The sequence below is a fragment of the Salvelinus fontinalis genome, chromosome 19 (assembly GCF_029448725.1).
Source record: "Salvelinus fontinalis isolate EN_2023a chromosome 19, ASM2944872v1, whole genome shotgun sequence".
NCBI classification, from domain to species: domain Eukaryota; kingdom Metazoa; phylum Chordata; class Actinopteri; order Salmoniformes; family Salmonidae; genus Salvelinus; species Salvelinus fontinalis.
Window position 1 is genome coordinate 8,614,615 of NC_074683.1, and position 24,141 is coordinate 8,638,755.

At 42.0% G+C, this 24,141-nt stretch overlaps 2 protein-coding genes across 4 annotated transcripts in view; both read left to right on the top strand.

Moving 5' to 3' along the window:
- Positions 1-22,390, top strand: part of LOC129816315 (cordon-bleu protein-like 1) — a 36,413-nt gene extending 14,023 nt beyond the window's left edge. The window contains exons 1-12 of one of the 3 annotated variants that reach the window (XM_055870634.1): positions 5,293-5,397; positions 9,836-10,033; positions 11,992-12,199; positions 12,352-12,577; positions 12,801-12,860; positions 13,065-13,159; positions 13,340-13,582; positions 13,779-13,896; positions 18,505-18,766; positions 18,864-18,949; positions 19,090-20,465; positions 21,843-22,390. In XM_055870634.1, the coding sequence (XP_055726609.1) occupies positions 9,936-10,033; positions 11,992-12,199; positions 12,352-12,577; positions 12,801-12,860; positions 13,065-13,159; positions 13,340-13,582; positions 13,779-13,896; positions 18,505-18,766; positions 18,864-18,949; positions 19,090-20,465; positions 21,843-21,899 (2,829 nt within the window). In that variant the 5' untranslated portion in view covers positions 5,293-5,397; positions 9,836-9,935 and the 3' untranslated portion in view covers positions 21,900-22,390. Of the gene's footprint in view, positions 1-5,292; positions 5,416-9,835; positions 10,034-11,991; positions 12,200-12,351; positions 12,578-12,800; positions 12,861-13,064; positions 13,160-13,339; positions 13,583-13,778; positions 13,897-18,504; positions 18,767-18,863; positions 18,950-19,089; positions 20,466-21,842 lie in introns of those variants that run through there. The other 2 variants (XM_055870635.1, XM_055870633.1) reach the window with 2 other exon arrangements.
- Positions 22,391-22,686: 296 nt separating this feature from the next.
- The window catches only part of LOC129816316 (growth factor receptor-bound protein 14-like), a 57,025-nt gene continuing 55,570 nt past the window's right edge, over positions 22,687-24,141 (top strand). The window contains exon 1 of the mRNA XM_055870638.1: positions 22,687-22,780. The gene's annotated coding sequence lies outside the window, so the exon portion shown is untranslated. The remainder of the gene's footprint in view (positions 22,781-24,141) is intronic.

Below are 24,141 nucleotides of genomic sequence, written 5' to 3' on the forward strand. Positions count from 1 at the left end.
AATGTGGAAAAAGGGAAGGCGTCTGAAATAATTTCTGAATGCACTGTAAATAGTTCCAGGCGCTAACTGCTCCTAATTTCAGCTCTTATCACTCCAAAAGCAACGGATTTAAACATACACTTGGACAGGAACATATTACTTGTTGTTTTCTTATCTTAATGCTTGGCAGATGTTCACCCTGTCTTTACTTGGCCAAGTTACTTGCCTATACTGAGAAAGTTCTGGTAGAAGCATATTTGACCTCTGAAATAAGGTGTGGGGAGAGAACAGGTCAGACAAGGTTGATCTCTTCTGTGACTTGCGTTGTGTAGTGTCATGGACATGGAATTCAAGGATCACCCAGAATGATCTGGAATCTCTTTGATTGACAGACTGCCTGACTGCCTGACTGCCTAACTTACTACCAGCTGGAGTCCCAGTGGTATTAAGAAGCATATAATGTACTATAGTCTTAAATGGCACCCAGCCGTTCCTTATATAGTACACTACTTTTTGACCAGTAGTGCACTATATAGGGGAATAGGGTGCCATTTGGGATTTGCTCAATGTTACTGAAGTGAAATAAGGCGATTCATAACAGAAGGTTATAACATACTGTATATTAATGCTAAGCCACTCTGAAGTTATTAATGCCCCCTGGATACTTATCAGTTGTCTAAATAAGGGTGTGAAATGTTCCAAGCAAGTTTGAAGCCTGCATACGGACATGTTATGGGATTTTTTGTTGTTGTTTTGCCTAAAATAATAAGGTAAACACATAGGAAGTGGGGAGTTCTCATAGTTTCTTTTTTTTAATCTCCTGCCATCCGCCCCACACAGCTCCTGGAGTAATGGCCTTTCCAGACCTTCTCTAAACAGCTTGTGTTTACTGTGAGCAACCTCTTACCAAATTACCAGCTGTGTCCCTGGTCCTGTGTTTTGTCTTTCCACAGGGATTTCCCTTCTCTGCAACCCAACCCCCATCTCCTGTCGCTCCGATTCCCACCCACTAATGCCTCCAACCACAAGTTGTCCCTTATCGTCTGATATGGCTTTTCTGTTAAATGAAGGACAAACTCTAAAGGCAAAAGAGTATGTACAGAGGAAGCATACTAAGATCATGTGTTTCAGTAGGAATTCCTCTGTTTGTTACACTTGGAGCATGAACTGTGTGACACTTGATCATTGTACTGTATCAAGCACCTAGTTCTGTTATTTTAAGTCAAAGAACCAGGGAATGGGACATCTATAGTACATAGTAGGGCAGAGGGTGCAGGAGAAGACTTTGACGTAGTTGAACCTTATGTTGATCTCATTGTAAGATGTAGGACATTTAGTTGAGTCCATTGTACACTTACTACCCAAGGTCAAACTGTAGCTTCCTGCTTTTTTGTCGCATATTCAATGGGCAGACGGTGACCTCTTGCGTAGATTGTTCCATTTACAACCACTATGATTTAGCAAACAAAATACAGCACAGGACAATTCAAACTACTTTAAGTACTGTGTAATAGACGGTAAACGGCAGCATCTCTGAGCCCTGCTTTTCAGTTAGTTTCAGGTCAAGTTTCAACCTGCATGTCATTCCTGACATTATCAAGTAGTATGGAACTGAAAAATGTTGATATAGATAGATTTTTTTTTCTCTTCTTTTTTTATAGAGGAACATCTAACACCAACCTGCATATTGGTGCTGTAAATCTTCATCTATTCTTCTGAGTTTAGCTTGCCTAGTATTACCTTTCCTCATATACCTGTTGAATAGTCCAACATCTATTATGTGCTGAGTAGCTGTGTAAGTAAAGCATTGGAAAGCAGGAGGCTACTAAATCGGCCTTGGTAAGCTGCTGGGGATAGTAATAAGTAGGGTGTCCATCCACTCTGCCCAGAATGGGTGAAAACACGCTTTGGTGATGACGTTTCACTTCCTTATGTTATGAAATACATTTTTCCAAGACAATTCTGATTATTTATGTTCTGAATCGGTCGGTGGGGTCTGTCTCAAACATATCATTAACAGTATGTCCAAAAAGTTGCATTTTGTAACCTAATACATCTGACAATAAGCACCTAGCTGTGTTGACAAAGCGGTGCAGATTTCTCGTAACAACTTTTGAGGATTTTACATTTTGTGGTCGCCTTCTTCAAAGTTGTTTCCTCGGGTTGCAAAATTAACATAACACGAGCTGAATGAAATGTAAAAGGCTTTGAAAAGAAAGGGCTTGGTGTACGCTCATTGATCTGTTAACATTTCACAGAGACGCTTGTTTTTTAACGGATTATGATAGAGACATGAGGTTTAGACCATTTGTTTTCTTAGAGGATTATCTACACAATTGAACATTTTTACCCATTGGTCAAAAGATGCGGTTTTGATTGGACACCCTATAATAAGTTACAAGCTTGGAACATCTGTATTTGGAGTTCCTCCCATTCTTCTCTGCAGGTCCTCTCAAGCTCTGTCAGGTTGAATGGGGAGCGTCGCTGCACAGCTGTTGTCAGGTGTCTCCAGAGATGTTTGATCGGGTTCAAGTCCGGGCCACACAAGGACATTGAGACTTGTCCCGAAACCACTCCTGCTTTGTCTTGGCTGTGTGCTTAGGGTCGTTGTCCTGTTGGAAGGTGAACCTTCGCCCCAGTATGAGGTCGTGAGCGCTCTGGAGCAGGTTTTCATCAAGGTTCTCTCTGTACTTTGCTGTGTTCATCTTTCCCTCGATCCTGACTATTCTCCCAGTTCCTGGTGCTGAAAAACATCCCCACAACATTATGCTGCCACCTCCATGCTTCACTGTAGGGATGGTGCCAAGTTTCCTCCAGACATAACGCTTGGCATTCAGGCCAAAGAGTTCAATCTTGGTTTCATCAGACCAGGGAATCTTGTTTCTCATGAACTGAGTCCTTTAGGTGCCTTGTGACAAACTCCAAATGGGCTGTCATGTACCTTATTCTGAGGAGTGGCTTCCGTCTGGCCACTTTACAATAAAGCCCTGATTGGTGGAGTGTTGCAGAGATCTTTGTCCTTTTGGAAGGTTCCCCCATCTCCACATAGGAACTCTGGAGCTCTGTCAGAGTGACCATTGGGTTCTTGGTCACCTCCCTGACCAAGGCTCTTCTCCCCCGATTGCTCAGTTTGGCCGGGTGGCCAGCTCTAGGAGGAGTCTTGGTGGTTCCAAACTTCTTCCATTTAAGAATGATGGAGGCCACTGTGTTCTTGGGGACCTTCAATGCAGCAGAAATGTTTTGGTACTCTTTCCCAGATCTGTGCATTGACACAATCCTGTCCCGGAGCTCTATGGACAATTTATTCAACCTCATGGCTTGATTTTTGCTCTGACATGCACTGTCAACTATGGGATATTTTTATATTGACACGTTTGTGCCTTTTCAAATCATGTCAATTGAATTTACCACCATTGGACTCCAATCATGTTGTAGAAACATCTCAAGGATGATCAATGGAAACGGGATGTACCTGAGCTCAATTTCGAGTCTCATAGCAAAGGTTCTGAATATTTATGTAAAGGTATTTGTTTATTTTTATACATTTACAAAAATATGGCTGTTTCAAAACAAAGTGGAAAAAGGGAAGGGGTCTGAATACTTTGTTGTTATGGTCTTGGGAGTGGATGGCCCTTACATAGGTGAGATTTCCATTGCTTAGCTGTTATGCACTGAATACAGTAGCGTAGGCCTACTGTACTTTTCAGTTTGATGCCGGCATTTGAAGTCATCCTGTATTGTGTCGCTTTAATATTTAATTTCATAAAGCTATCAAGATGTGTTATGCATTTAAGCTTATTCAAAGACGATTTCATTGAGCTGAGATTGGTACCCATGCCGACTCTTGCATATGTGTGAGTACACATAATTTATTCTGCCTACTTCTTGCCTTGAACACATAAAAATAATTGATCTAAAAAAAAACAGATTTTCTCTTAACAAAAAATACATATACCCCCTACAAATAAGTACATTTATTATAATCCACATAAGAATACAGCGCTTCTCTTGTGAAGCCTGCACGTAGACTACATACAGAAGGCTACTTGAACTGGCGACCTAGTGGACCTGCAGTCTAAGATACAATGTAGGTAGCTATGGTACTGCATTGTATTCAAACACCGCTTCGAGGTGCCCCCTGGCTGGAAATTCTAAATATTTCTTTAGATATTCAAATCCTCTCGCTGTAGGATTATTTTCCTACTGAGACGAAATGGGTCAAATTAAGATCCGACATCTGTAGTAACCACTACCGTAATGAACAACGTCACTTAGATCACATCATTTGACCTAGCTTCCCATGCACACTGCAACAACCTCATCTTTTCTGTTTTACGATTGACTTCTCTAATGCTATTTTACTATTTCACAGTGAAACCGATTTTAACCAAAACCAGACATGCTGGATTCATTTAAAGAAATGTTGATCAGACTTTGAAAACAATAAAGTGTATTCGAATGGAGACTTGTGGATTCATCAGATGTATAATACTAAGGTAATGCCGCTACTGTAGGTACGTTATCTTAGATTAGGCTGATTTAATCATGTCAATCTCAACAGCACTATGCAAATCAGTACAAATCAGAGGCTTGAGGCAAAGTCTGTTGTCGTCTATAAGGATATGTTTATCAGAAGTCATCAGAAAGCAATCATCCAGAAGTGATTTATAAGATTAGTTTACAGGGAATCTGTTCCAAACCCTCGTCTCAGCAAGTAGAGCACCCTAGAATCATCTGAGCAGGCGTGTAATCTCATTCGTTGGCAGGCTTGTTCATGGGAGTAAGATCCACACAGAGTTGCTGATGTGATTTCAGAGTGAATCACTTCGAAGAAGCAGGGTGTGGTGGTGGTCTGTGTTTGGGATAATGAATAGCAAACACATACAAAGTAACACCTGATTGAATTAAGTGTTGGAAAAGCGTCCCAGGCATGCTGTTGTAGCCAGGCTCAAGAAGGCGGACAGATAGCTAGCGGACACAGTGTGGTTTGGACTGGAGGATATGAGAGGAAGTTGATAAACTCGCTGTGAATGTGATGGATAGCAGGGCTGTGTTGTTTCACCGCCCTGCCCACAGGTTCACGGCTCTAGTGCAGTGTGCAGGGAGGTAAAGTAAAGCTGATTTATCCCTTTGCTTATTACTGACGGTGGGGGAGTTCACTCACTCACTGAACTGAAGCTCCACCGATATATACCAGGCTTAAGAGATTTCTATGACCGACTGACTGAGGGGGCCCGCTGTGTGAAGGGATTTAAAGTACAGGAGACTACAGATTTTCTGATGTCACAGCCTGGGCGGGGCATTAAGGTAGGCCCGGTCTCCTCTGCTCCAACAGTCATAGCATAGCGGAGTCTGTCTTTGAACGCAGTGGAGATGGCAGGTATTTAAGAGGGGAGAATTCAACACTGAGGCCAAGAGGTAAGAAGGCGTTACAGGGTAAGGATTGGAGGAGAGGATCTGTTTTAGGATGAATGTGTAATGTTCAAACCTGTAGCCAGCATTTGAAAAGAAAGTACAGGTGGACTTGAGGCACTCTAGTTTTGCTCTACTTCCTAGAGCACCCTGTCTAACTTTTGTTGCGTTGTTTCTTTCCTAAGACAATGTTGAAGGGGAACATAGTGGGTATACGGGCCTTCAGTTTTAGGATTATATACACTTGTGTATTACTGCTACGATTCTTGAAAGTACATGCCTGGGTAATAACTTCAGACAGGACAATGTGGGCCATGTTGCTTGCACTGTCATACAAGAATGTTGTAAGACACGTTGGTTTGAGTAGCTAGTTGACTGGTTGTGGTTTGCTTGGATTCAATGGTTTTGTGGGAGTGTACAGTAGAGTTTCTGTTAACCCTGTATGTGTGAGGCCGTACAGTAGATTACTCAGGCAAGGCAATAAAAAAAAAGTGGTGTGGACGTTGGTGGTGGTATGCATTGTTGCACTCTCGCTTCTTAAAATACACAGGGTGTTGTCCAGAGGAGAGCAGGGAGGCTTGTTTGCATAGCCACTTTGTTTGTCGCTTTGTTCATGAACCCACCTTTTCCCAAGAGACCTTTTAGGCTACACCGCCGGTAAGAGACTTCAACAGCGGGAAGGCTTCCTAATCTTTATGCATCAACTCTCAGTAAAATAATTCCATGTACTCACTGAACATAACTTCAGCTTGGCAACTCCAAGAGCACTCTTGTCAGTCATAAGCATAAACAATCTGTTTTCCCCCTCAAGTATTTACTTTTTCCCTCTGGGTTTCCCATTGATTATGAAAGAATTTCATGGATTCTGAAAATGTCTTTCACGGGAACATGCCTATGTTCCAGCTGCAAACATGTCCATTGGAATGTAAGGAATTTAGACAGCCCTTGTAGTGATGTTATTTGTGCCTTCCTTATTGGTTCAAAACAAATATAAGAATGGCATGTCAGGATATTACTTGTTTAAAAATGGTAACAATCAAAACAGAATGTAGTTAATACAGGCCAGTGAGTAGGCTTGAGCAGGTCGCCTGCTTCCCAGCCCCTTCAGCTTATTCATTTAGAGGAGTGAGTAGCAGCCTCCCTGATGCCGGCGATTGATATGGCAATACTTGTTTTATAGGTTAGTTAATTATGTTTGCCCTAACAAAGACCAGGAAGGAGCCATCAAAGGTACGACACTATAACAACGTCTGTGGATTGATTTGGAGACACATAGTCATTACTGTTGAACTTCTATGGACTGTTGTCTCGGTGTGTGTCTCTCTCTCTCTCATATGCACACACACAAAGGCATCTCAGCTATATGAAAGTCGGTAGCAGTATCTGGATATTATGCCTTTGAGCTGTAGTCCTATTTGTGCATCGTCAGACAATAATGGAAGGAACAGGCCACATGCCTTTGATGCTGATCTAAACAGTAGGATTATGAAAATGCAATATGGCTTCTTGTGTGCCGTCTGGATGTATTTAGTTATTGTCTGCTTTAGATAGACTGAATGCGGACCTTCCTGCAGCTGCGTTGCACATTTGCGCAGTACCAGGTGTGAGCAAAAACATCAGAGGCTGATTTCACTCTACATCTGTTTTCATATTTCACACTACTGTAGTGATTCATCAATTGTTGGTGCCAGGCTAACAGTAACTGATGGCTGGTAATGGTACCGGAGAGTTCACACAACTACTGTGTGTGTTCTGATACAGTCTGGCAACTGGCAAGTCCATAAGTATAGTAGGCCTAGTACACTCTTAGAAAAAAAAGTTGCTATCTAGAATCTAAAAGGGTATGCCGGATGTTACCCTCTGAAGAACCATTTTTGGTTCCAGGTAGAACTCTTTTCACAGAGGGTTCTACCTGGAACCCAAAAGGGTTCTACCGGGAACCAAAAACGGTTCTCCTATGGGGACAGCCAAAGAACCCTTTTGTGTACTTGGTGGTAATGGCTTTATAGGCTTTATCTAACACTCTATACATCAGCGGAGGCTGGTGGGAGGAGCTATAGAAGGACGGGCTCATTGTAATGGCTGGAATTAAATAATGGAACAGTACCAAACAAATGGAAACCACGTTTGCCCCCGTTCAATTTATTCCGTTCCAGCCATTGCAATGAGCCTGTCCTCCTATAGTTCCTCCCACCAGCCGCCGCTGGTATACATACACAGGATACACTCTGGTACACAGGATCAGCTGTATCAAGCCTGTGATCAATAAAAGACACGGAAAACAAAGGCACCAGACTTGTCATTTCCTCCTGTCTATAGACCAATAAGCTTGTTCCCTGGTTGTGAATGGGTTTGTTTATGCACAGCAGACCTCCTATATGCAGGGAAACACTTGGGGGTAAATGTAGGCTTAGACGGGTCAAGCTGCAACATGTCTCCGTCTCATCATTCACCAGTCACCTCACTGTCTGGCAGAGGCTGCTGCTGCAGAAACGTGGGCTTGGATGAGGAAAACAGTCATTTTGTCTCTGCCTCCGTCACATGTTCTCAGAAGTGTCTGGATAAGGCTCCTGAGAAAAGCTAGGCTGTTTTTATAAACCAAACAATATTCTGTTTGTCTTGTGAGGACTTTTGACTCGTATTTATATTATTGTATCGATTATATTGGCACCTGCTTTTTGTTTCCAGAGTCTATTAAAGTATTACTGTTGTAATTTGTAGACATGCCACTTAAATGTTGTTTCCTATCTGTGGAAAGAAAGTAAATCTTGGCATAATTTCGGCGAATGGTATAACATTTAGATAGGGAGAGAGTAACTCATTCCCATAATCGCATTGCCAAACAAACTTTTAGAGCCATGAAATCTGGACTTTGTACCCTAACCTGGTGTGGACCACAGTAGTCTGTCTGTTTTAGCTGGGGGCGTCTGTTGACATATTTAGTCACAAGGCTATTCATGGACATTTCTGGTGGTTCTAGACTAGTTTTGTCTGTGTGTTGAATATAACTGTTGATTTAACACTTTGTCTTCCCTGCCTAATGTCTGTTTCTGATGCTCTAGGCTTCTGGACGCATAAGTCCCACGCTTTGTTAAAATCTAAAGCAGTTAAATGACTTTTAATTGCATCATTGTGCAACTATTGTGAATGAAGGTGGGGGCTTACTGGTGTGATTACATGATTAGAACCATGGAATATTTGAGAATAGAACCCCCCTTGAAGGAACAAATATTAATTTCAAGTCAGGGCTTAGTGGGCCTGAGCCCATCAAGTTAAGAAATTACAAAAATGTATATTTTTCAGAGTAAGTTGTGACCTCTGAGGAAATCACATACACTACAGGTCACACAGCTTAGTCAACTGTGTTACTCCCCACTGAATAACACCTTGAATAATTAATGACAACTTTAATTTATAGATTGTTTTAGTGAAGCGTTATGTACAGTATATTGCATTTCACTGCCAGTTTCTCATACTGTAATGTGCAGTATCCCTCTGAAGGACAAAGTGTGACATCTTATCAGGAGATTTGTCCGTTTAAAACGCATGCATGTTTGCTTTGGCTGACTGCGTTAGCTGTTGCAGTCAGGTTAGAGCTAATCTGTCTGTACAGTGAGAAACATTTTCAATCCAACCTAAAGAAAAGAAAAATCGGCCATATGATTACACTCTCCCCAGTTAGCCCAGTCAGTTTTAATGAGGACGGTGTAATTAGTATAAAAGTAAGGATTGGCCACACATTTCTTCTGACAGATGGTCAGACTTTTCTATCCAGTTGTACACACCACACAGTAGATGCCACTATACTCTGTATTGTTGAGAAAGGGCTAGTCGGTATTACCTGTTGTATTCGGCGCATGTGACAAATACAATTTGATAATAATATTGCTGATTCAGTGATTAAAGGGGAGACTGATGGGTTTTAAAAGACACCTGTAGAGAGAGACATTTAGAGAACAGAAACTTTGATCACTGTGCTCCACCTTTTTGTTTCTGTTTCACATGGGTTACCTTTCACCACACCGTCCTCAGGCCCAATGGACAAATCACTGCACTTGTGACTTGTTTGCAAAGGGAGCCCAAGCTCTTTCATCTAAAAGCTGCTTACTTTAAGTTGGGAAGAAAGGATTCATTTCATGCTATATAATGCAGTGTTATGTGTAATCAGATTGTTTTATGCAATAACAGAATCATGTCTCATGAAATTTCGTTTTTAGATCTATTGCGAACGGTTAGAATTATTTTCGTGACAAAAATTACCCAGAGCCCCTGCCTTCTCTTTTTCTACCTGTTCAATGATTCTTATTTATATGGATACCATCAGGGAAAGATGTGTATTCATACCAGTGAAATACTACCATATTGTTTTAGACTGTAACAGGCTGATACTATTGTGTTTAATATTATTGCGTGAGGCTCATCTTGTCCCTTTTCCTACTGACAGAGTGTCAACCAAAAGCAAGGCCCCGTCTCCCCCAGTATCAGTGAAGGGTCTGGAAGGTGCAGGCCTCTCCCAGAGACACTCCGTATCAGGATATCCTCTGATGACCATGGACCAGAAGGAGAACCTACTTGAACAGGACCTGACTCTGGTTGTGGTTCTGCCAGGCGGAGTGGAGAAGACGGCCACTGTCCATGGCAGGTGAGACTTGGGCTTAAGTCCCACATGGCACCTATTTAGTGCCTATGGACCCTGGTCAAAAGTAGTGCACTAAAGAAATAAAGGAAGTGTCCCACTGTGACTAAACACCAACCAAGTGCTCCCAACTTTCCCTCCTTGAAAATGACCTCCAAGACATCCCCATGATTCCAAGATGAAGCGTGATCTAAATGCATTTTGAGCATCAGAACAAAAATATAAACGCAAGGCAACCATGTTTCATGTGCTGAGATAAAAGATCCCGGAAATTTTCTATACGCACAAAAAGCTTATTTCTCTCAAGTTTTGTGAACAAATTTGTTTACAACCCTGTTAGTGACCATTTCTCCTTTGCTAAGATATTCCATCCACCTGACAGGCGTGGCATATCAAGAAGCTGATTAAACAGCATGATCATTACACAGGTGTACCTTGTGCTGGGGACAATAAAAGGCCACCCCAAAATGTGCAGTTTTGTCAACACACCAACCACCCATGGCTGCACCCCTGCCCAGTCATGCGAAATCCATAGATTAGGGCCTAATGATTTTATTTCAATTGACTGATTTCCTTCTATGAACTGTCACTCAGTAAAATCTTTGAAATTGTCGCATGTTACGTTTATATTTTTATTTAGTATAAAATGGTATATGATTACTGCACATCCTACCATTACATCATCTTTCCAAGGCTCTAATGTAATGTCCTATTTCTCTGAGTCAGATATTGTAGGTGGTGCTGTAAAAGCTGTGGTTTTGGTTAACAGTACTTGCACCATTAATTGCAAAAAAAAAGTTTTATGATGTGGCTGATTCCTTTCCACTTGCTGAGGTTTAATAATGTTATTTACGTTTTAGGCCCAGTAATCACATTTTATGGTTTAAATATATAAAAATATATTTCCTGAACTTATCTCCTATATAGGACACACTTCAAAACCTTAGTTCAAAAATAAATCATAAGGAATGTCTCTCTTGCCATTTATGAATGTTTTGTTCAATGTGTTGCTATGGGATTTGGTTCCATTGGCAAAACTCAATATATATGCGAAATTCAATATGTATTTTTTTGATACCTAAAGACATCCTAAAATCAAATAGCTAAATGATCCATGGTATGACCATCTTAAAACAATTCCATGTCAGTTTATAACCCCCCCCCCCCCCCATCTTAGACTTTAGAGAATTAGCTAAGATGAATACATGTAGACTGTGTAATTTGCTACAGGCCCCCTGCACACACATTTCATGAAAGTTAATCTTATGAAGTCTGGACGATGAAACTCTCATCCACACCAATTCAGCTGAGACCAAAATGCCTAATCAGACAAACATGAGATTAATATCTCACAGTCAAAGGGCTTTGTTGTTTTTCAGAACAAGGACTTTGTGTCCTGGTATGAAACTACAGGCCCACACTCTTCACTTGCCATCACCGAAGTTTACTCAAGATATCATTCTTCTATTTTTGCAAGACTCAAATACTCCATTGGTATATTGTGCCCCTTGCCCTCTCTAGCTTTAATCAAGACCAACTTTTAATATAAAAGGATTAAGCATCAAATTCTTCACCCTCTTTTATTTTACAGAGTACAGTGAACTCATTATGACAAGGATTAAACTTCTGGTATTATATTTCCAGAGACTGGATTTGGAAACTTCTGCATAGCTTTGTGTGGATGCTGTTGCTAAATGGTTTTCCACATCACCAACAGTTGTGTGTGAAGCACAAACTGACAGCTCCTTATGCAAAGCTTTATCACTGTGAAAAAGTAGCGTAAGAATGCATTACTATGACGTAGAGTATAAAAGTCATCTGTGATAGCATCTACTTTCGTGAGAGTAGTTTCTCCTCGGCATTTGCAATTTCCACACAATAAAAGTTCAGTGTTTTCTCGATACACACAGCCTTTTATCCTTAGCTCGGGCGATTTATTACTACTAACCTTTTGTGTTTTTCAGCAAGCCTATGATGGATTTGTTAGTCATGCTTTGTGCCAAGTACCACCTGAACCCATCAGGCCACACTATAGAGCTCGTCACCACCAACAGAAACCACATCAAGTTCAAACCCAACGCTTTAATCGGGGCCCTAGAGGCAGAGAAGGTTTTGCTCAAGCCCAAAGGAATGGAGGAAAAGAGTAAGAAGCCTGGCCCTCAGATGCCAGAGGTACAGTTGAGACATCTGTGGTAGAAATGTCCTCGTTATAATAATTGCTTTATCTTGTAATGCATATATGAAATGATTGATTTATGTTTTTCTGGCAGTTTTTAATGAGGATAGTCATGAGGTCTGATAATCTAATTGCTTTGACTCTTCAGGCAACTGTCCGTCTGGTAATAAACTATAAAAAGACCCAGAAGACTATACTAAGAGTCAGCCCTCGAGTCCCCCTTGAAGACCTCTTACCAGCTATTTGTGAGAAATGTGAATTTGAGCGACAGAGCACACTTTTATTGAGAGATGCCCAATCTGAGGATCCTTTGGATTTGACCTGTTCTCTCAATGATTTTGCAATAAGGGAGGTTTATGCAAGAGACACAAAAGGTAAGGGCTTCTCTTTAAAACCATCAGCCTTCAAAACATTCATCAAACTGAATAATTACCATACATTCTGAACTAATCTTGGCACCCAGAACCAAATCTCGTGTGTTAAGTCTGTCAACAAGAGACTTATTCTGAATAAACACTATTCACCATTCATTCATTCATTTTACAATTACACAGGTGCATTTACTACCGCATATCATTTCCATCTTCTCTTCCATAGCTATGTACTCAGCAGATGTACCTGCCTCACCTACTACACCAACTCACCAAGGTCATCTAGGTAATGTAACATGATTTTACATGGGTTTATTTTGCGATTTCTATTTACCACTGACATTATGCATTTGAAGTCCATCAATACTTTTGACAGAAATTGAAGAAACGTTGTCAGTAAGATCAAATCAAAGTGTATTTGTCAGGTGCGTCGAATACAACAGGTGTAGACCTTACAGTGTAATTGCCAAGATCTATATATTCCTAACAGATACCATTCCACCCAGCAAAGATAAAATGCAGAAGGAGAAAGAAAACAAGGGATTGTTCAGTCTATTCAGGAGAAGTAAGAAGAAACCTGAGCAGGTGTGTACTATGTTAATTTACAGGTCAGTTTTGGCTGATTATGAGTTAAATGTGTGTGTGTGTTGGGGTGGGGCATGGGGATATTGTCACAGCCATGTGATTGGATAGTTTTCTCTATGCTTACTGCAGAAAACAGGCCTTTGATCAGGATCTGATTGGATGTTTGTTTGCTCTTTAAAGGGAATGACTGCCAGTGCCCCGGCGTCCCCAGTCTTCCCTAGCAGGCCTCGACCTCTCAGCATGAGCTCACTCAGTGCCCACTCCTCCACATTCAACTGCAGCACCATGCCTTCTGACATGCCAAAGAAGAGACGGGCCCCTCTGCCCCCCATGCTGGTGTCCCAGAGCTGCCCCTCTGACCTCAGCCATCGCCAGAGGTTCATCTCCGCCTCGGAGCCCGAAACCCAAACGGATGGTGACCAGGTGAGTGGGACTCAAGCCGACTGGACGTGTGTTCTGGCTTTAGCAGGTCTGTTTGTAAAGGTAGTTGTTAGTATGTCCAGAGAAATGGCTCGTGATGCATTTTAAAATTGAAATCCTAGACAAGTAAATCAATCATTTCAGGTAGGTTACTACTTTGCATACTTCAACTAACTCGTTTTCCTCTTCTGTTGTGGAGATGACGACTGGTCTGAGTCGCAGCACAGAGTCTTCATTGAAGAGGACAAAGCGCAAGGCTCCTCCACCCCCCGCATCTCCTGGAGTGGTTGTCCAAGATGAAACTTTGCTAGATAGAGGTAAGAGAGGTTTCACTGAATTCATACGTACTGTATTGAATTGGCTTGTGCTTGAATTGGCTTGTGTATTTCAGGTATAGTTACTTGAAAATAGCATCTTGAGGCAAGTTTTTTTGGATGTTGGTGATTTAGTTGCTCTTTCTCCTGGTTTGAGACCTTGAGTACATATATTGTACTTTGGTCTCTAAAGTCAACAACTGAGAATAGTAAATAAGACCAATGATTGATCAGTGGGAGTTGGTCATTGTATTTGACTCTGATGCCTCCTAGTGGTCAATATGAAACAGTTACAGAATGAAATAGCTACGCTTGTGGAGCCTTCAGTACACGAGAGTTTGAATACAATTCAGAGTAGCAAAAAATGTTGTGATCTCATGGGAGATATATATTAGTCCTTGCATCATTATGTTCCTCCATAAGGGTAAACACCACGTTCTATCAGTACTTCTTCTCTCTAAACTTGCAGCCTGCGAGTCACCAGATGAGGGTGTCTGAGGGAGATTCTGCGCTGGCGCAGCTTCCTGTTGTCTCTTCTACCCACTCTGCTCTGCTGCCTCTTTCACCTCATCCTCAAGCATATCGTCTTCCTGCACTGGCCTGCTGCTTTTCCTTCCCACACTTTCTGTCAATCGGATGAACATGTGCTATTCTGTTGGTTTTCTTGCTGCATGTTTACACCTCCCTGCATGAGTTTTCTTTGGCTCCTCTTTCAATGTACTTCAATATGATCAAATTAGTAAAACAAAATACACTCTTGACCACAACAATACAGACATAAATACATGCAATACTTAGTTGAGATACATTGAACGACAGTTTCCAGACTTTTGATCCAATGCATGGATTTATGATTATAAAGTGATGGAAATCAGACACACTGTTATTCAGGTGAAACACCTCGGTAAGCACTGTCCGGAAATCCACTACCTGCTATTGATTGAATACCGGCTTTTGGTTATATCTGTTACTGACTAGCTTAGATTGGGTTGCATGCTTTCTGTGAGGGAGGAATGATCTTTAGTGATCTTTAAAGTTTAAACATGCATGAATTACATTCGAATCACTCCCAGTCGTTCAGCAATACAGACAGCCCCGGGAGACTTTGCGTTGGATCTAGCCATCATCCTCTTTTGTTTATTCTGAATTGTGTTTTTGTATTTTCAAATGGCTCTTTTGATACTTGTTTCCGTTCTGTTCCTGTCTTTTGTAACATGTTTAAAGTCTCCAGTTCTGCATTTCCACACGGCAACTCCTTGTGTTGTCAGAACTGAGTGCATTTCATTGAAACTTAATTTGTACATTCAGTATTTGAATACTACACTAGCCAATTATCCCAGATCGTATGAATAAAAGATTTGACTGCTCTCTGCTTGTATTGCTACATCTTCCATCTGCCCTTCCTCCCCCGCTGGCTTCACATAATCGACTTCACAGAGAAAGATCAAGCCCAGATTCTGGATGTCTCTCCCTGACGTCCCGCGGCTGTTCATTTCAGTTCGACATCACAGACTGCACAGTGAGGAGTCTCAGCTTTGTATAACCAGCCTGCTGAATATTCCTTCTGCTCTCTATTTCCCTGTGATCGCCTTCAAGAACTAGAGGGGAATATGAGATGCTAGATGTCTTCATTAAGCCCAATTCACTTGTCTGAAGTATCCCTCACACTATAATATTATGTTCGCTGTTGTGTGAAAGTGACACTAGTAATTAGTGACATATTTTGTAATTAGTGACATTTTTGGCCAATACCAATATTTTCCTGGACAAAAAACGATACCGATTTAAATTTTTGCGGCCTTTTAAGCATTCTAGTACAGTTAAATAGTTAACACACACACATGGACGCAGCGGTCTAAGGCACTGCATCTCAGTGGAAGTCCCTGGTTCGAATCCAGACTGTATCACATCCAGCCGTGTTTGGGAGTCCCATAGGGCGGTGCACAATTGGCCCAGCGTCGTCCGGGTTTGACCGGGGTAGGCCTTCATTGTAATTAAGATTTTGTATTAACTGACTTGCCTAGTTAAATAAAGGTTACACACACACTACACTGTCCAAAAAGTTATTTTGTTGGCATTTACGTATGTCCCCATTACCAGTAAAACATAATCAAAACCTATTTCTTTCACTTACTTGCTGTGCTGTTTCATTGTTCATTTGTTCAGTCTCAACCAGGATTTCATCATACATGTCAAGCAGTGAAGTTTCAGCTCTGTCTGTCCGTAGCCTCTCTTCCTCTGTGCGCACTGTCACTGTGTCGATTTCCATCTTGTCCAGCTGTGTATGTAACATTTCACGTAAACCCTGTTTCTTGTCTGCATCGAAGTAGCGGTTCTGGTACATAGCATCGAGCATGGTGGCGACACAGTAAAGAGAGAGTGCCACTGAATTGTTCACAGCCTGTGTCAGCAGTTTTGTTGAGCAGGCGTTTCAATGCCATGACAGAGGGTATCACGTCTGCTGCAAGCGCAGTTGATGAGGTTCTTTCTCAAATCAGTTGTTCGAATGGAGCTAGCTAGTGTGTTCATGTTTCAAACATGCTATTGAAATGTCAGCAGAGGTATGACAACCAGCACATTCATGAGCATGCAATACGACCTTCCTCAGTACGAAATCCTCAACGACCCACTGTGCTGTCAGACTCATGCTCATGTGGCTGATATTGCTGGTCCAAATGTCAGTTGTGAAGCTAATAGCAGTGACGCCACTACTGTGTAACTCCGGTAGGGCAACATCTGAAAAATAGCGCATTTGGTAGTGTGTACCGGTGCTCGACTAGTCGGCGAAAGCCAACATCACCCACGACAGAGAACGGTTGATTGTCAAGTGCAATGAATTTCATTATCTTGACGTTTTAGTTGTATTGCTGAAATTTTCATACTCTTTCAAATGACTGCTTGACTTGTTGACTGCTCGATCCACACAGCAGACATTGTGGGCTAGGTTAGGAATGCTGTGTTGTGCTAAATTTTACATGGCGTCATTACGTCATGTGCATACCTATATAATGTAGGTACGTCAGCTTTGACATCGGTTTTACACATCGGCGTTAAACTAGACATCGGGCCGATGTCGATATTTGCCAGACATGAGACCCATCTCGTCCAAAAATTTGACTCAAGTTTGTCAAAAATCACCTGGGGGCACCTGGATGATCATCAAGACTCTTGGAAGAATGTTCTATGGACAGATGAGTCAAAAGTTAAACTTTTGGAACGACATGGGTCACATTATGCCTGGTGAAAACCAAACACTGCATTCTACAGTAAGAACCTCATACCAACGGTCAAGCGTGGTGGTAGTGTGATGGTTTGGGATGCTTTGCTGCCTCAGGACCTGGATGACTTGCCTTAATAGATGGAACCATGAATTCTGCTCTGTATCAGAGAATTCTACAGGAGAATGTCAGGCCATCTGTCTGTGAGCTGAAGCTGAAACGCAGCTGGGTCATGCAGCAAGACAATGATCCAAAACACAGAAGTCTACATGAAAATGGCTAAAAAAGCAAAAAATATATAGTTTTGGTATGGCCTAGTTAAAGTCGCAATTGAGATGTGGCAGGACTTGAAATGTGCAGTTCGTGCTTGAAACCCCACAAATGTCGCTGAGTTAAAGCAGTTCTGCATGGAAGAGTAAGCCGAAATTCTTCCACAGCGACATGAGACTGATCAACAACTACAGGAAGCGTTTGGTTGGAGTCATTGCAGCTAAAGATGGCACAACCAGTTATTGAGTGTAAGGGGTAATTACTTTTTCAGACAGGGGCATTGGGTGTTGCATAACTTTGTTTATGAAATAATAAACCAAATTAGTATGTACTGTAATTGTAGCGTTATTTGTTCACTCTTGTTCCCTTTGTCTAATATTATATTTTGGTGAAGATCTGATAACATTCAGTGTCAAACATTTGCAAAAGTAGAGAATTTTAAATGAGGCAAATACTTTTTCACAGTACTGTAAGTATTCACACACTTGAGCCAATACTTTGTGGAAGCACCTTTGGCAGCGATTACAGCTCTGAGTCTTTCTGGGTAAGTCTCTAAGAGCTTTCCACACCTGGATTGGTCAACATTTGCCCATTTATTATTTTCAAAATTCTTCAATCTCTGTCAAATTGGTTGATCATTTCGAGGCAACAGATTAAGTAGATTTAAGTCAAAACTGTATCTCAGCCACTCAGGAACATTCACTGTCTTCTTGGTAAGCACCTCCAGTGTAGATTTAGCCTTGTTTTAGATTATTGTCCTATTGAAAGGGGAATTCATCTCCCAGTGTCTGGTGGAAAGCAGACAAACAGGTTTTTGTCTAAGATTTTGCCTGTGCTTAGCTCCATTCCGTTTCTTTTTAATCCTGAAACTCCCCAGTCCTTAACGATTACAAGCATACCCATAACCACTATGCTTGAAAATATGGAGAGTAGTAATGTGTTGTATTGGATTTGCCCCAAACATAACTTTGCGTTCAGGACAAAATTAATTGCTTTGCTAGATTTTTTTACAGTATTACTTTAGTTCCTTGTTCCAAACTGGATGCTTGTTTTGGTATATTTTTATTCTGTACAGGCTTCCTTCTTTTCACTCTGTCCTCGTCTCCATCCTGTTGTGCTGCAGGTGGTCAACCTACTACACTGGAAGAGATCGTGGAGCAGGAGGAGACCACTGCCTCTGTGATCCTAGACTCTATGAGTGATGTCCAGGAGGACGACAGCAGCCTCAACCTGTCAACAGCAGACATCTCCGTGGACTCTGAGAGAACCGAGGGTCTCTCTCCATCGCCGGACGCCCCACATGCTGAGATGGAGACCTCCCCACCGTCTGAGAGCGAGTGCCCAGCGGGGGAAGATCAGTCTTGTGATCTGTCCTCAGATGGCAAGTACGAACTCTAGCAGATAGTCCTACATTATGAATGAAGTAGTGCCTCTTTGACTTCGATTTTTTGCATTGCTTTTCTTAACTCCTGTTTTTGACAGACTAGTGCACAGCATGGTGAACAACGCTGAGTGCACGGTTCCCATGCTGAGTGTGGGGATGGACACATCTGAAACAGAAGATACTGGTAGGTTTACAAGTAGTGATAATTTCAAATACATCAAGTTCCTAATGCGTTAACTATGGATGTAATGCTATAGCTTTAGTAGCAATGTTGGCAAAATCCATGTCTACTTTGTACTAAATCATGTTTTTTATGTTCTCCAGAAAGCCCTCCATGCCAAGCAGAGGAAATAAATGGACAGACAGGTTTGCCATGTGAAGATTCCACAACACAAGATGGGGCCAAAGGTGAATGTAGTACTGAGAGCTCTCCTACTATCAGCCCACCAGCAGCCCAGCCAGTGACACAGAGCACAGGAACACAGGCCTCCGATCAGCTGGACAATGACCCCTGCTGTGATGAACGACCAGTGGCCACCAGCACCCCCTGTCTCCCTGCCAAAGCCTCTACCTCTGGAGCGGTGGCCCAGAAGAGGGACATGTCCACATCCACAGAGGAGCTGCTGACCACTGCTGAACCCATCACACCTGCCTTATCTCCTTCCTCAGCAGCCCATCAGGGCCAAACATCCACACAAAGTGCCCCGGCCCCACCGAAGCCATCCAATGAGCTGACCAGGGATTACATCCCCAAGGTGGGGATGACTACGTACACTATCGTGCCTCAGAAGACCCTGGAGAAACTGAGATACTTTGAGGTGGAGCTAACGTTGGAGTCCCCTCATGTGGCTCTAGAGAAGGAAGTAGATATTGGTTCACTTGAACTCAAAGACCGCACTACACAGGCTGAGCAGTTACAGGTCAGAACAGAACAGACAGAGCTGCTGTCTACTGTACCTAGGGAAGACTCTCAGTCTCAGCAAGTCCACAGCACTACAACTAGTGAGAGTACTGTAAATGGCAACCTGATCGAGTCTATTCACTCCCCCTCAACACCGACAACAATAATTCTTGCAAGAGATGACAAGATTCCATCCCCTGCTAGTGGTGGAGACCAAGCAGGCTCAATAGCAGAGGTCAAGGAGATGAAAATTCCACCCGCAACTAAACCCAAGCCTGGCTCGTTCCGCTTGCCACAGCACAAAAGAACACCTGGGTTTTACGTTACCTCGGCTGCAGTGAAAAGTTTGAGTGCCAGTCCTGACGCTGGCCAGAGGGAGGCTCCAGGCAGTCTAGTGGCAGCAGCAGCAGGGCAGGCCCTGCAGCCAGTAGGGGGCAGCTTTCCCCCTCCTCCTCCTCCGGTGCAGTGGGACGAGGAGACATCAGAGGGCGCTGAGATAGTTGAGGTGGAGCTGAGGCCAAAGGAGGAAGAGAGCAGAAGTGTGCCCCCTCCACGGCCCAGTCCCGTCAGGGCGCCCCCATCCCCAGGACTGAGCCTGGAGAAGCTGAGGAGTTTTACTGCTCCCAAACCCTACTCTCCTACTACCCCATCCCGCTTTGCCCAAGCTGTGTCTTCGGCGGTCAAAAGGTCCCAGTCCTTATCCACTGGGTCCACCTCACCATCTCCTTGCTCGCCACCATTCTACCCAATCACAAGCAGCTTTTTAGTTAAAGATCCTAAAGGAACAGATGGGGATAAGGTGAGTAGTTGCAGATGTTTTGTGTCATTTTCTTTCTATTAGTCTCTGTATTCTCTATATTAGAACATACAGTAGGAATCTGGATATTTATCTAATTCAATGAATTTCTAAACGAGGATAGTGTATCTTCACAGCTCAATGAAAAAGCCAAGTAGTTGCTTTTCCCTTAAAATTCCGAGGCTCAAAAGTTGATTGCTTTGATACTTGTATTGAAGTTCAAAGCATAGGACTACCTTTAAAAATACTTTGCAGTAGAATTGAATCTCTCATCACAAGATGATTTAAAAGTGATCCATGTTTCACTGTCAGTGCTATCTTTAAACATTTGGCTACCCTCAGATGAACTCTTCAGTCTGCTGTTTTCCCATGTCCTCTAGGGTCAGCTTTGAGACTTTTGAATAACACAGGAAAGGGGAGGTGTACTCCTCCTGAGAATGTATATACAATTTTCTCTCAATGGAATTAGAACACTACAATGAGCTTTTGTTTCTAGGTTAGGTGTGTGACCCCCCCCCCCCCCCAGTGTGGCCTGGTAAACAATCCTAGCTGCTTATCCCACCTCTTAGACACCTTGACCTATGACACGTCTCCTCCATCAGAGAGTGTGCCTGCGTGTCAATGATGTGCCTGTCCTTGGGGAGCCACATTTTGTATCTCCTTGTGAATAGCCTGAGTGCACATCTTTTACCATAGTTATTCCTGAAGGACTCTCTGTACCAGGCCTATACCGTGGTGTACTGGTGGTTTATGTATCTAAAGCAGGTACAGCAGTGTCTTCTTTCCAGTTTCTCTGTATTGACTGGCACACTCAGTTCTGAGTCTTGATTGATTGTGCACATTGCGTCTTCTCCGCTGAGCACAGGGCACTGACAATAGCGATTGGGTGAAGGACAACGGCTTGGAGCTACAGGAGTGGGGGTCCTGTGCAGTGTCCCAGCCAATGACATGACTGTTCAGATGGCAGGCCAGAGTGACCCTGGGCGGCGCCTCCGTACGAGTGGAGCGGAGCTGAGAAGGGATCAACAGAGACATCTACAGTAAGGACTAGACTGTCACATAACATGGTGTTAAGTGGGGAGGGACTGCGACAGTGTCATAGACTGCCTACTGTAATGTGACACTCACTGCCCACTTAACACCATGTTATGTGACAGTCTAGTGCTTACTGTAGATGTCTCTAATGATCCTTTGCTTCTCAGCTCCTTTCCACACGTACTGAGGCGTTGCTCAGCGTCACTCTGGCCTGCCATCTGAACAGTCATGTCACTGGCTGTCCCCCTTCCTGGAGCTCCAAGCCTTTGTCCTTCTCAGACTACATGAATGTATGTATAATTGCGTTAAGTTTCAAGTTCCCTCTTTTTTTTTTTGTATTTTCAGGAGCCTGATATCCTGCCCTCGAGTCTGTCAGTGCCTGAGCCCAGGAAAGAGGAATAAAACTTTGTTTGATAGTTTTAAGACCTTGGTTGCTAGTCTTAACAACAACCTACACACTGTAGAAGACTACTTTTCTGTTTTGTTATGAGATAAATTACTGTATGTCCTCCACATATAATTTTGATGTTATGAAATAATTGAATGTATTATTCCCAATTGTGTTTGAAATTTGATTCATATTGGACTTTTCAGCTGTCTTATTTTGCCAATGAATATGTATATTATTAGTTTTAATATTGAGTTGTAATTTTCATTGAGAAAATACAGTAGCCTATTTAGTACTGTCTACCATTTTGAAGAGGTCAATAATTGGACTGACCTGAAAGTGGTACTTATAAATTCCTCAGTCTGTTTTATTTTATGTTACTCATTTGGTTTTGATAAAGCTGTGCCCGGACATACACTGGTATGTAAAGTATTTCTCTAAACATATAATGCTGTTATGAATTAAAGTTACATTCACAGTATATTAAAATATTGACAATCAAAAAGTGTATCTCACTGACTATTTTTTTCTGAATGAGTTCAACACTAATTGCAACCAAATCATATACACTAGACAATTCATGTTATTAAAAGTACAAAGGTCCAGTAACTGAAATGAAGCATGCTTCAACTACAATTGAATGGTACAAAACAACATCACATAAAAAGAAAGATGATATTTCTCTCTACAAGATTGAACCATTTTTCAGGCCGGATCTCTGCGCCAGAACCCTCTCAGGTAAAACGTGAGGGCTGTGCATGACGTAACGCATAAGTAAATATAAACACCTGTCTAGGGAGAGCGCGTGGACTAAATGAGCAAACACCTCAAAGACAGCGAAGAAGACGAGAGAGGAAGCGATATGCAGTAACGGTGCCATTTCAGCGAGCAGCAGGTATTATGTTACAATAAACCATGTTTTAGGCAGCGCTGGCAAAGGCTAATTTTTTGAGTTAGACCGATAAAGAGTATAGCTAGCCTACTGTGTAATTGTGGTCATGTCGATGGTTACATGGTGTCCTCGACCAACCCATTGTGTTTTTAGATTTCCTTCGATTATGTTGACTCATAGTCTTATTTTCTGAAGACGATGTGTGTGATGCGTGTTCCTGTGCATTGTGCCAGGAAAGGTAAAACACGTGCAACCTACCTGTCTTGTCTGTCATAAGAGGCTGAGGTGAAATAATGTAGCCTTAAAAGCTGCAATGTCACTTTTTTGGGAACCGGCCCAAATGAACATAGAAATGGAATTATAGATCATTCTAATTGAAAACAAGTCTAAGAATCTATAGTGTGCAACTGCAGCCCGTAATTCGGGCGTTCCTGCATTCCTGCAGCCCTTCCACCGCCAAGTATACTATTGTTTCCTTCATGAACACCCTTGAGCATCCAAAAGTTTTAGTTTTTGCGTCTTTTACTTTCGGTTTTGTACACCAGCATCAAACAGCTGAAAATACATTGAACATAACCCAAAATATTGTATATCACAGCGGTTTAGATGGTACAAGAATTCTCTACACAATGACTGCTTGTTTTGGCACATAAACTGAATTTAGGCGAACAATTCGAATTTTAGCAACCAGTAAATGGCGGAGCGATTTCTGCATATTGCATCTTAAATGGGAAGTAAAAAGTTATGGAAAAATACAATTAAAGGCTGTAACCCTTCATTATTCATTCACAATTCAAAACATAATTTCAACCCTTTTCAGCAAAAAACGATGACAGTTTTTTTTTAATGATGAAGATTACAAACAGGCTACTCTAGCGCTTTTTTTCACACAGACTACCGTAAAATGTCACTTCAATACCATACTACTGCCATCTGGCTGTTTGTATGAATTTACCGAGTCATGGCTCGACATTGAAATCCACATGGGCTAGCCTACTTGTCATTATTAGAGCAGAAGGCTATAATGGGGTGCAGTCACCTAACCATCAGTAAAGTAATAACAATAGTATCCTATTATAGCACTTAACTGACCATGACTAAATGTGTAAAACATGTATATACAAATGTTAAATTATAATGTATTACGTAAGAAAATGTCAACCTGTTATTGGTAAAATACAATAATTATTAAAGGTAGTAAGTTTGAAAGAAGCATGATCAAGTTGGTGCATAGCCGTTAGGAATGAAATAAAATGTTTCAAAAACATTTAGCTTCCAAACCCTGAGTAGGTTTGAAATTCATTGCAGGTTATTGCTTCATATAAAATTCTTCAAGAATGGGTGTGTATTTTTAGTAGTTTAAT